Here is a 13,542-nt window from a genome sequence, read left to right on the forward strand (position 1 = left end):
AAGTACAGAAATAAGGTCCTACTAGGTCAGAGTCAGTGATCCTTCTAGTTAAGCACTCTTTCTTTGACAGTGACAATTAACATGCTGTTAGTTTGGGAGAGCATGCAAACTTGGCCACTCTTTGCAGTTTATTCTTCTTTTGCTGCCCTAACTGTACAGATCTTGGATTATGGCTCTTTGAGGTAACTGGTTCTTGTTACTATTTTCTTTTTATATGAACCTGAAGTTTTTGAATTTATTTAGTTACTGTTGTCTTAACTTTGCACAACTGCTGCAATGATTAACCTAAACTGTTTCCAGATCCACACTGATCTGAAGAATATATCAGTAACAGAGTAATGGACTTTTATTCCTATTTTTTTAATCACAACACTGATTTTAATACAGCACAGGTTGCACAGAGAGATTACGGAGCTTCCACCCTTGGAGATATATAAAAGCTTCCTGGACAGAGTCCTGGGCAGCTTACTCTAAATGACTGCTTATGCAGAGGTTTAGTTAGATCGTCTATAAAGATCTGTTCCAACTTCACCCATTCTGTGATTCTGTGGCAATTTTATAGATGTCTACCTATATACAAATACACACACATAAACACACACACACACAAGGTGATATCTCTAGATCAAGACTGAATATCTTTCATACACAACATAGAGCAAGAGTAATAGAGTAGGATGTCAAGATGTAAGGCAGTGTGATCAAAGGGCATTTCTTGCTCTTAAAATCTGTAAACATGAATCCATGTTGACAGTACCAGACATACAGAAAAAAAAAATGTGCTCATTCAAAGGAAGCAGATACAAAATTGTACATTTTTCCTGAGCTGTCCAACAATTGGTGTCTTTCAGAAATATTTAAGATATTTAAAGTTACGTATCAACCTTAAAATATACTTACTTGTACAAGAAGTCTATTTCAACGCTTAAAGTCTAAGTCTTGAGAGTTCTAAGTTTATTGATTCACAGCTACTTCTTTGTCAAAAAAATTCCAAATTTCTTGAAAAAGATATATTTTTCATAGTTCCCTGAATTCTTAATATAGTGTGATCTTTAGAACCAAGATCCCCCAGAAAGTGTATTGTATTTATTATGTTATTCAGTATTAGCAAATTGTCTTGCTATCTTTTATGTAGTTATATCTTTTCAATAATTTTATTTTTGCTTTCAATAATGGCAGTTTTTTTCAGGACAAAGTGACTTTTGTAGAACTGTATCCAGCTGTATCCAGATTAGCTATTTGCTAAGTAGACCTTAGCAAACAGTTTTCACAATGTTTAAGAAAAAGCCATCTTAGGATGAGAAGACTAAATTATATCAAAAAAATGTATTGTCCATTCAGAACAAATATTACTGAAAAATAAAAGAGCAGGATCTGCATAGAGGATGTATTAAACTAATTTTATTTAAGAAAATTGATAGACAAATTATTTAGATCTAAGTAAAAATCTTACTATATCAATGTTAATTCTATATTAACCTTATCAAAAAATACTTTTTGGGAAACTGTGGTCCTAAGTACTGACTGTCTACATCCCTGGAAATCCATATTCCTCATAGTAGCTATTCATTAATTTGGAGAAGCATGCAGGACACAGAGTATAACTGATTGCTCTGCAAAGTACTTTGGTCATTTGGATTTTAAAATAGAACTTGAGATTTTACTATATAGGATAAAATATCATCAGTGCTTCTTTTTAAAATTGTTTTCCACATTTCATTTGTGCTGTCATCTCTAACTCAGCCTCCTCTTCCAGAAGATAAACCCTGTCATTATGCTGAATCTTTCCCCATTCAGGGGTGTTTCAGTGTCCTATTGTTGTCATCGACTGGCTCTACAAGCTCAAATCACTGCTTCGGCATCTTGGCTGCAGTTTGTTCTTCAGAAAAATAGATATTATGTCTTTGACTATTTCACCAGAGGTACTGTGAGTTCATTTAACATAAAATGCCTTGAGATATTCTGATGAAATGTGTTCCCTGAAATGAAAATTATTATTAATAATTATCATTACATGTTTTTATTTCTCGTTTCCTCATATATACTTATCAAAGAGATTAAAATAAATATCTTTACCCTGAAGACCTCCAGCAGGTCAAGGGAAGTGATCATCCCCATCTACTCAGCCCTGGTGAGGCCACATCTGGAGTACTGTGTCCAGTTCTGGGCTCCCCAGTACAAGAGTGATGTGGAGCTGCTGGAGAGAGTCCAGCGCAGGGCTACCAGGATGATCAGGGGCCTGGAACATCTACCATATGAATAAAGGCTGAGAGAGCTGGGTCTGTTCAGCCTGGAGAAGAGGAGGCTGAGGGGGGACCTGATCAGCTGTATAAATACCTCAAGGGAGGCAGTGAGGAGGAGGGGGGCAGCCTCTTTTCAGTGGTGGGCAGGGATAGGACTAGAGGAAATGGCTTCAAACTGAAGCATCGGAAGTTCCACAGGAACTTAAGGAAGCATTTCTTCACTGTGAGGGTGACAAAGCACTGGAACAGGCTGCCCAGAGAGGTTGTGGAGTCTCCTTCTTTGGAGATCTTTAAAACCCGCTTGGATGCAGCCCTGTGCCACGTGCTCTAGGTGACCCTGCGTGAGCAGGGGGGTTGGACTCGATGACCTCTGAGGTCCCTTCCAACCTTCGGCATTCTATGATTCTATGATTCTATGATTCTAAGAGAGAGCAATGTAAAGAAAAAGGAAGTTTTTTTCTTTTTTTTTCCCCCTCTTCACAGTTAGAAGTTAATACAGTTTTAGACACCTGAAGTACAAGGAGAATTAGGAGCATCTCTAAAGGAATGAACACAGAATGGATTATTCATGTTTCTCTCCATTAACAATATTAGTGTAGGGCTAAAGAATTACTTCTGGGGTGGATTTCACTTCACACCCTTCGACAAATTATTCTAAATCTTTCATGTCAAATGAGTGAGAATCAGACGCTGACCTCTTCCACTTCTCAATTACTAGCCTTTGTAGAGATGAACATACATTTATGTTCTATAAAACGTTCAGTGAGAGTGAAAAAAAAATTATTTTGTTGTTTTAAAACATCCTTCCAATTTCTTCACCTAGAATATATACAGAAATTCTTATTGCATGCCACATTCCTCTTTTCATCTAATTAAATGTCCAGATTTTTCGTGTATACCTACCTAGGATCTATTTTTAGCAATTAGCAACCCTAAAATTAAAGATAAATATACACAGCTATTTCTTCTAATCACATGTTACACGGAACATAGGTAACACATAAAGCATATATTATATATATATAGTTCGATTTAAAATATCTTTAGTTTCACTAATTTTAACTTTGAATCTTGCATTGATAAAAATATTTATTTACCCTTTTTTTTTTTTTTTTTTTTTTTTAATTTGGTCCTATCAGGCATTCACCTGACCCAGTTTTATTTTATTTTATTTATTTAATACTGTGTTACCTCTTGGATTGTGACAATGTTTATTCATTGCAAATTCTTATTAAAAATAAAAATATACTTACTTCCAGAATCCCTATTAGACTGAATTATCAGAAAAGAATCATTTTTAAAGCTTCTTCAGTATATGTTTTTAATATCTTGATAAAATGATATAAATTCTCCTTAAGCAACACAAAAGTTGTAAACCACAACTTTTGTTTATAATAAGGACCAAATTAATTCTCAGTGTTTATGAAAACTAAGTTAGTTTCTGGCCTTAACTAGAAATATTTAGCAGCGGATACACTTCTAGAAACAAGATTAGCTATGCGTAGTGATGGTCTTTACAGATTTGTCACTATATGTAGCCACCTAAGTGGTTGTCATTTTCGTGCACTAAAAAAAAGCAATCATTTATACCACAAGTGTTGATAATTACATTTAACAGCTAGAAAGACAAAGAAAGGCATGGATAAGGGAAAACTTTAATCAAATTATATTTCAGATTATTTTCCAGCTTCTTTGAATATTGCTGTGGCAGGGCTGGAGCTAAAACTTTATTCTGCTGGCTGAACAAGGGTTCAAAAGGACCCTATGTGATGTTAGGAGCTCTACAACTTAAACACAGAAAAAGTGATGTAATGACCTGATGTAACAGGTCATGCCATGGAAGTGGAGAATAACTCTTTCTTCAGTTAAAGCTAAAAGTCATTTAAAAGTCATCAGCCTGTTATGCATTTCCTGACCCTCAGTTTGGCAAAAGTGTTATGATGGCTCCTATCTGAAATTGTCATGATTTTCCTTGAGATTGGATGTTGGATGAGGATGAATTTATGGCTTCTGTCATGTTCATAGAGGCCAGAATACTTTCTGACTCCCTTTACTACACTCTAGTGTGTGAAAACTAGACACAAGAGACTAGAGTGTTTCTAGAATGTAAATAGAATGTAAATGTAAGAAAGCAGAGGTTGGCCCTGTGTGTTTATGCTCCTATTTTAATTCACACAGTGCGGATTTGCTCAGAGTGTTGCATTTCTACAACTTATAAGGAACCTTCTTCTGATTGATACCCAGCATAGTGTTAAATAGACTGATTATGCTGGCTAGACTAACATATTTTTCAGTTTCTGAAAGGCTGAAATGTGTGATGATTCCTGCAATGGACAGGATTTGATGTATCAGACACATACAGGAAGAAAAGACTTGCTCTTCTTGACAGTTGCTTGTTGACAGCTCCTCTTTTTCTTTTCAAGGTGACTATTCATAAACCTTTCTCTGACAGACAAGATGTTGCACAATACCACCATCTGATGCAGTCAAATTGCCCTTTCTAAGTAGTCACATATTGATTTGCTCTGATGGGTTTTACACTCTTTTTATCACTAGACTGATAGATACTAGTAAACCACAATACAGTTAAAATGCTTTGCCTTTTCAGAATCGCTCCCATAATGCAATCGATGCAATAAATATGCCGCATCATGGAAAGTATCTTGCAAAATACATTTTCCTCACCTTCCCACTTTCTCTTGCACAGTAAATGATTGCCTGATAACAGATAATGATAGGTCTTCAGATTGCCACTAGTCTAATCTTCTGTTCCTGGTGGCTTACAGCTGTAAGGCTGAGAAATACCAGCTTAAAAAGTTTTACAAGAAGCTATGGTTAGTCTACAAATAACAATAGCTTATTGTGGCAGAGCCCTTGTCAACCAAATTTTGGTGGAAGACCTGTCTAGATCTTTTAGCCTATGGAGCTTGCCAAGACTTTGGCTTTTAATCACAGAATGGTTAAGGTTGGAAGGGACCTCTAGAGATCACCTAGTCCAACCCCCCTGCTCCAGGAGGAACACCTAGAGCATGTGGCACAGGGTGGCATCCAGGCAGCTTTGGAAGACCTCCAGAGAAGGAGACTCCACAACCTCCCTGGGCAGCCTGTTCCACTGCTCTGTCACCCTCACTGTAAAGAAGTTCCTCCTCACCTGGAGATGGAATTTCCTGTGTTTCAGCTTACACCCTTTACCCCTTGTCCTCTCACTGGCCACCACTGAGAAGAGCTTGACCCCTTCCTCCCTATATTCTCCCTTCATCTACTTTTATATGTTAATCATATCCCCTCTCAGCCTTCTCTTCTCCAGAGAAAACAGGCCCAACTCACCCATTCTTTCCTCATATGAGAGATGTTCCATTCCCTTAATCATCTTTGTCGCTCTTCTCTGGACCCTCTCTAGAAGCTCCACATCCCTCTTATACTGGGGAGTCTAGAACTGCACACAGTACTCCAGGTGAGGCCTCACCAGAGCTGAGTAAAGGGGTAGGATCCCCTCCCTTGACCTGCTGGCAACACTCCTCCTGATGCAGGCCAGGACCCATTGGCCTTCTTGGCCACAAGGGCACTGCTGCCTCAGGGTTAACTTGGTGACAACCAGGACTCCCAGGTCCCTCTCAACAGAGCTGCTTTCCAGCAGGTCGACCCCTAATCTGTACTGATGCCTGGGGTTATTCCTCCCCAGGTGCAGGACCCTGCACTTGTCCTTACTGAACCTCATGAGGTTCCTCTCTGCCCAACTCTCCAGCCTGTCCAGGTCCCTCTGGATGGCAGCACAGCCCTCCGGAGTGTCGGCCACTCCACCCGGCTTGGTGTCGTCTGCAAACTTGCTAAGGGTGCATTCCGTGCCCTCGTCCAGGTCATTGATAAACAAGTTGAACAGCACTGGGCCCAGTACTGACCCCTGGGGGATAACATTGGCCACAGGCCTCCAACTGGGCTCGGCCCCATTTATCACCACCCTCTAACAATTGGAAATTTCAAATGGAAATATGAAATTTGAAACCACTGCTGATGGGCAAAGAGCAAGCACTGTGGTGAAGAATAAAAGAGATATCATATACCAGACTTCTATGATATGTTGGACACAAGTGAGTGTAATTTTAAGGGAGAAATTTCACATCTGAAGGAGGGATAATAGAAAGAGAGGGAAAGGGAGAAATGGCCAAATTACTATTGTTTTGCCTTTGTATTATTGTGTCATATTGGCTTTAAAAGCAGATGTGTTTTGTCATATGTCCATGCTATGTGTGAAGATAGTATTAATTCTCTTGTGAAATTCTCAGCAAAAGTTCCCAGCAAATGCTCTATTCTCTATCAGGACCCTTTTTGATAGGGCACACATGCAAATAACTGGCAGGTTTCTTCCTCTTTCTTTTTATTTAACTTTAAGGTCTTGATATTCTGGCCAGGCTGCGTCGGCTTGTGGAGGGTTTGGGGATTTCCTCATTTCTGTTTGTTTTTTTCATGTGCACTTTAGCTGATTTAGCACTGAACATGGAATATGCACATCATCCTTGAGGACAGAACAGAAAAGAACTTAAAGAGATAATCTGTGCCATTCTCCAGCCTCCAAGCAACATCAATGATTCTGGCACATCTTTTTTTATGCCATCCTGAAACTTCCAGTGCTAAGAAATGCCCATTTCTTTGGGTGATCTTTTCCAGTACTTCACTATATTTGCTATATTTACTATCAGAAAGGTTTTCCTGATGTTGAATGTAAATTGTGACAATGAGAACCCAAATTCTTGCCCTGAACATGACATGAAGATAAAGTTATTTTGATTTTTTCATCATACTTTTATGTAGTTGAGGAAATGGAGAAGATATTTCATGACGGCTGCCATATCTGAACCACAGAGTGACAAATCTTGTTTGTGTGTATGTGTGTGTGTGTATATATATGTATAATGTATATAAAGCTTATGTATTTGCAGCCCCTGATCATTCTAGTTATTTTCACAATTGCTTCTTTATTTTTTGAACTGTGATGCCTAAACTTGAAAGCAAAATTCAAGTTTTGGTGTATCAGGGCAGAGTAATATTAAAGACATATCACATCTAAACTATCTAGGTTTTTGCATGGATTAGGTATGATGTGATTAGATGGCTTCAAGTATTTCTGAAATTTTCTTCTATAGAAAACAGTCATACTTCTCTTCTGAAAATGTAGCATTGTTTTCCTTTTTTTTTTTTTTTTTTGTCCTTGACCTCTTCAGCCTTCTTTGCAAAAATACAAGAGACAATCAAATTTTTTTGACAACCTTGTTTTTTACTCTAGGTTACTTTTATTTTGGCGATGCAGCTTCCTAGAGTGGTGGCTGCTTAAAATTAGCTCAAAACTGCATTGAGAACATATACTGACTGAAGAATGAAGTAAAAGGTAGTCCTGATGGCGTATATTTTTATTGATTTTGGAGCCATTTTTTTTTTTTTTTTTAATAGGGGTCAGACTCTTCCTTTCTTGATCTTTTCTGTTCTGATGTGGTTTTTAGTTTTTGCTTGGATCATTATTGCATCATTATTTCTGCAGTATTCATTCACAGATCATGAAAAAAAATGCAGATTAGAGAGATGAAAGTGAAGACAAAGGGATAATCTACTGATTTTTCTCTTTGATGTAATCTTAAAATTCTGGTTTGTATTTTAAGAGTAGAATTTGTAATGAAAAAGTATTATTCAATGTTCTTTTAAAAGTTATATTTCAACAGTCAGCATTCAAGTATATCCCAGATTCATCTGTTAAGAATGTTCATGATGAAGTCTTCTCTAAGTTAAATTATATTTAGAAATGATTATATTTCTGCAAGATATGGCTGACTGATTCTGTCATTTTTTTGAAACTTCACATACTGCTATGTCAAAAGATGAAGAAGAAAGATGTTTTTAGCAGAGATACATTTAGATGATGCATTGACTGCAATAATCTTTCAAGTGAGACGTTAGGTATGTCTATAGGTGGAATTGAAGGGCATGCCTGAAACTGACAGAAACTGCGCCTGGATTTTCTCTCAGCCTCAGAGTTACACAGCTGATTCTGTTGAAGGAAAAGAGCAAACATTGTGAAGCATGTCTTTGGATTGATTGCATAAATTGATTAAAGGCTCAAGTGAAAATGCAGGTTCACTATCATACTCTTAAAGTGAAATGATAGCAAAATTCATTATTTACAAAAAGGAGTCTTTGATCATTAATTAAAAAAAAAAAAAAAAAAAAAGATGGAGGGAAACACAATGCTTTGAATAGCCAGAAACGGAGGCTACTCCAGATTTCAGACTGCAGATAGAACTGCAATACTGGAATACTGGAATACTGCAGACTACAGGTGTTGTTAAGAGATGGATCAGTGGAACAACCTTCCAGACCATGGAGTGGACTTTTTACTTCCTGACTGCTTAGGGCTGAGGCAGAGCACCATTAACTGTTCCATCAGGAGGTTAAGATATGAGTGAACTAGGGTTAGTGCAAGGACTTCAGTGACCCTGTTCTCTGACTTATTGGCTGCTTCATGTATGGAAAGGGAGCCCGCTCTGGCCTTTTATGGGGTGCCAGTGGCAATTTGCAAAGTAAAGTGAGAGAATATTTCTACATACAATATATATAAGGCAATACTATCCAATCCCATTAAGTAAGAAAGAACATAAAATGTGAAGAGACTACTGAGTAAGTATCTGCCTTAAATAGCAGCAATTCTTGTGGATAATCCAATAATGTGAATTCTAGTAATCCAATGAAGCTGCTTGCATTGTTATATGAGGATCTTCCAGTCTTCTCTCTTCTTTTTGTAAGGAAGACTGCTACAGTAGGAATCCTCCCTGGAAGATATCTTAATACTGTTACAGACTATGTAGCGGACTATTCTGCAACCAGAAATAAGTGGTTGCATTTGCACAGATGCAGAAACAAAAATAGAAAGAAAAAAAAAAAAAGAAGAAAATAAAAAGTATGCCCTCTACATATTTTTGTTTTCACTTTCTGCTCTTTAAAAAAATGTACTGGCAAATGTCATGAATCAAACTCACTGGTAAACTGCAGGCAGAAAAGAGATTTTTCTTCAGTTTGTATCCAATTTAAATGGTAGTTATGACATACAAAGGACAATTAATTTAATCTTATAAAAGATATTAAACAGGAAGTTGTTCACAGAGGCTAATTTTGAACAGTGTCATTTTATTTCTTGTACTTCCTCTTTTAATACGACTAAAGCCTGAGTGCACCGTAGTATTTCTGAAACTTCAAGGCTACCATAGATGTTGGAGATGGTTTATATTGTATAATTTATGGTCATTCTAACATACATTGTATGTAACTTCACACATTATTGGCCTATCACAAGGACTTTGCTTTGCAAAGTGCCCTGACTGCTCTAGGGAGAGACTCGCTTTCCTGTGAAAAAATTTCCTTGTGTAACTGCTAATACAAGGAGAAAAGTCTCTGTCTCTCAAAATCACTTGTGTGACCCATAAATTACTACATTTTCAAAAATGGCTGATTTTTTTATTAGGTTAATTTGTTCCCACCTAAGGATATTTTGTAAAGATTGTAGTTAAAGAGAAGGCATTTTTAACATCTTCCAAAATTGATGCATGTTCAATGGGTGTCAGGTAAGTTACTTAGAAATAAAGGCACATAAAATAAGTAACAGCTTTGGAGAAAATAAAGCTAATTATCCCTAAAGGGCTATCTGGTTAGTGACTCTTTTGCTTTTTATTACCTTTTTCTTTAATTAATGAACATCATGCCCATCAACACTTTAATACTGTCTTAATTGCATATCCCTTCTTCTTTAGGTTTTCTTTCTTTTCTTTTTTCCTTTTTTTTAATTTTTTTTTTGCTTTTTCTGAGGAAATGTAGATAGCCTTTCTTCTCATAGAAGGTCACTGTTCTAGGTCACATTTCTTGGTCTCTGCATGGGGGTTCAACCTAAGCCCTTTTCCCTCCTTAAAGTTAGTAGCAGCTGAGAAGCTGGATCTTTGACCCCTTTCTAGGGAAAACAGAGGGGATATCAGAAACCAAGGAACACTTCTTCTCTTTAACCCCTTGATACTTCACAAAATAATGTCAGTAGTTCCTTTTCTTTTAATAAGATACTTCTCTCATACACGTAAGTCTAAATGCCATATTGCAGTGTATTCCACTTTCTCTAGTTTTAGTGATTTTGAAGTAGATGGACAGAGTTTTACAGTCCTGTGCACAACCTTTTGTGAAAATTTCTGATATATAAAAGTGTTGATGATCACATACTCAGCGTTCATTGTACGAAATGAGTATATTTAAATAACACGGTAATTTTAATTGCCTTCCATTTTGCGTCATCTATGACCATTACCATTGCCTTAGTCCAAGCTATCCAGCTATATCTACAACAGACTCTTATATGAACAGGGAGACATAAACAATGTGCCCCCACAAACACAAACAATGACCAAATAGACCAATGGCAGAATAGAAGTGTTGAAAAAATGATTTTATTGAGGAAAAAATAACTTCTTATCACTATGCTTATATTCTCCTTCAAAAGTATATCTCCTGATAAAGTTTCTTAGTTCATTTTATTTTATAACTAGAACACTGTTTATTATTCTGCCCCAGTAATCCAGCTGCATGTGCCTACCCATATTAAAGAGGAAACGGATAAGATTTCTCACTACCAGCTCATCCCCATGGGTTGCAATAAAAGTGTTCTCTATTCACACATGCCAGTTTGCTAATTACCATCACTTTGAGCAGGAGAATACTAAATGTAAGATTTAAGCCTTTCGCAGAAATAATATTGGTAAAAAAAATGGTTTTTTTTTTTTTTTTTTTTTTGGAAAAGATCTCCTTAGTTGACTTCTCTTTATAGAGGAATCAGCTCTTATGTTTCATACATGTCTACTGTGACAACTTTTTGTTTTTACAAAGAGTTAAATATTTCTGTGACTGTAGGTAGAAGCTGAATCCAGAATATTTTACACTTTGTTACCTATTTTCTGTGAAAGTTTTTTTCATTATTCCAAGGTATCTTCAACCAATTTTTTTTAGAAATCTCTCTATGAAGTAATTTCCATTTTTATGTAAGTTTCCTTTGATTACAACAAACCTCACTGTTGTATACACTGTAAAACAAAAGCAGCAGTGGCATTATTAGATCTCATCTTATGTCCACTGTTGCAGACCAGAACTAATTACACTGAAACAGAATTCTGAGGGTATAGTGCTGGTACAAATGAGGGTTAGAATCAAGTTCATAATTACCATGGTTGGCTTCACTGGCATTTCTTTTTTAATAAGGCTTCATTTCCAGATGATCATGCTTACCATAACTAGAGGTATTAATAAATGTTCAAAAATAGTTTTGGCTTTTTCAATCAGACATGCCTCAATCGATATTTAGGCACCAGAAAATGAGAGAACTACATTACAATCCTTGCTATTGACAGCGTTCTGGATAAATCACAGAAGCAGGAATGAACACCTATTATTTTAGTCACTGAAGATAAATATTTGCTTGAATCTCTGAGAATTCTAGGTATTATTCTATGTTATCACCAAGTATGCTTAGATATGACAGAATTCAAGGCAGATCAGGTAGATGGTGTTGCACAGCAAAGGACTACAAATCTGAGAATCTTTCATTTGAACATTTTCAGAAAAGATCTCAATCCAGAGAAATGGAATTTATAGATACTTTCACTTTGGTAGCCAAAAATAAAGAATGAAAAGCCTTTAAACCATTAAGCTCTATGTAATAGTCTTATATAAGAATATATATATTTATGGAAGAAATGATAAAAAACTTTTGTCCTTGAAAAGCACAGGCATTTTGTTCATGCTTAGAACTGTGTACAGACAACAATTCTACTAATAATGAATAGAATTTTCTATTTAAATTGAGGAGTTATACATCCTGGTACAATGTCACAAGGTATAGGAATGAAGACATAACTTCTCTATTCCCTTATCTAAAATTTATTTTTAGTTTTCGGAAGTAGGAAATGATCCAGTGGTAAAACCTGCATGGACATATGTAATAAGAAATAGGCAATTTTTATTCTGAACAGTTCTCTATTTTATTCATTGAACTACTTCATTTCTCCTACAAGTTTGAATAATCATGAAGCCTCAAGTGTACAACTAGCTTGTTCGGAACAACTATAGAGAGAGGGGCAAAATACTAAGGTTGTCAGATGCATAACCTCTCAAGAACTCTTTAAAAACAAGGCTTACCTTGCCCACGTATTGAGTATCTGGGCCTGTGTATTCCTCCAGCAAGAAAAATTGATTCCACATCCAGCCACGCTTGGTACGGTGCAGTGTTTTTCCATCATTCTCTGACAACCCTGTTATCCTTTCTGTATGTAAATTCTTGCTAGTCCTTTTTAGGGATAGCATCATAGGAACTGCATGAAGCATACAGCCCCAAAGCAAAACTGTCAAGGAGTAAGTCCTCATCATTTGCAGAGATGCTGTCAAGCTCCAATTCTCTAATAATTCCCCAGAACAAAATGTTTAAATGTTGTATTTCTCTTGCGAATAGGACCTAGAAGATGGAGAAAAGTATTTGAGTAAATTGCCATAATGTTACTTTCCTAAGCCAGTAGCAGATATATCAATAACATAGCAATCATGACAATGCTGATGAAAAGTAGTTAGAGAGAGATATACCAAAAGGATGGATTGCATATTTAGTTGATCATTTTCCTCAAATAATTATGGACAGCAATTAAGGACTGCTAAGAGTCAAGTATTTTATTGTCTCTCTGGTCCTCAGTAACAGTCTACAGTTACTGAGGTACCAGTTTCAGAGACTCATTTTCAGAGGTAATTCTCAGCTAGCACTAGCATCTTGAGACAACACAACTGTCCAAATAGTAGGAAACCTTCCAATCTAATCTCTTCCATTGCTCAACCTGAGTAATGTACCTGTACCTGGTAGAGACGTTAGTACCTGTAAAGAAGTTTCTGTAAAGCTGAACATTTTGTTGCTTCATGATTTATAAGATTCACTCTTCCCCCTCACTACCCTCCTTTTGTCACAGAGAATCATTTACTGAGCTGTCATCGCTTATTATAGAAAACCAGGGTAATGCTGCATCAGGGAAAGTATAGTTTAGCTTGGGAATCCCAGTCCATAATCAGTGATAGTGTCATGAAACCTCAACTTCCACATACTTTAGGACACTGAAATTCTGAAATTTTAGAAACCACCTATTTCTATCTTCCTTTCTCCTCAAAACAGATTTTGTCTGCAACTAGTTTTTTTTTCTTTTCATTTTTTTTCTGCAGAAAATTTTAAATTATTGCAAATACGATTTCT

General features: G+C 36.5%; 1 protein-coding gene across 1 annotated transcript in view; it reads right to left on the reverse strand.

Annotated features, from left to right (window-relative positions):
• CDH9 (cadherin 9) overlaps positions 1–12,680 on the reverse strand; it is a 65,831-nt gene extending 53,151 nt beyond the window's left edge. Inside the window, exon 1 of the mRNA XM_026039802.1 lies at positions 12,453–12,680. Coding sequence (XP_025895587.1) covers positions 12,453–12,680 — 228 coding nt within the window. The remainder of the gene's footprint in view (positions 1–12,452) is intronic.
• Between the last annotated feature and the right edge of the window lie 862 nt (positions 12,681–13,542).

Source organism: Nothoprocta perdicaria, unplaced genomic scaffold (assembly GCF_003342845.1).
Source record: "Nothoprocta perdicaria isolate Ctin4 unplaced genomic scaffold, notPer1 scaffold_241, whole genome shotgun sequence".
In the NCBI taxonomy this organism is placed as follows: domain Eukaryota; kingdom Metazoa; phylum Chordata; class Aves; order Tinamiformes; family Tinamidae; genus Nothoprocta; species Nothoprocta perdicaria.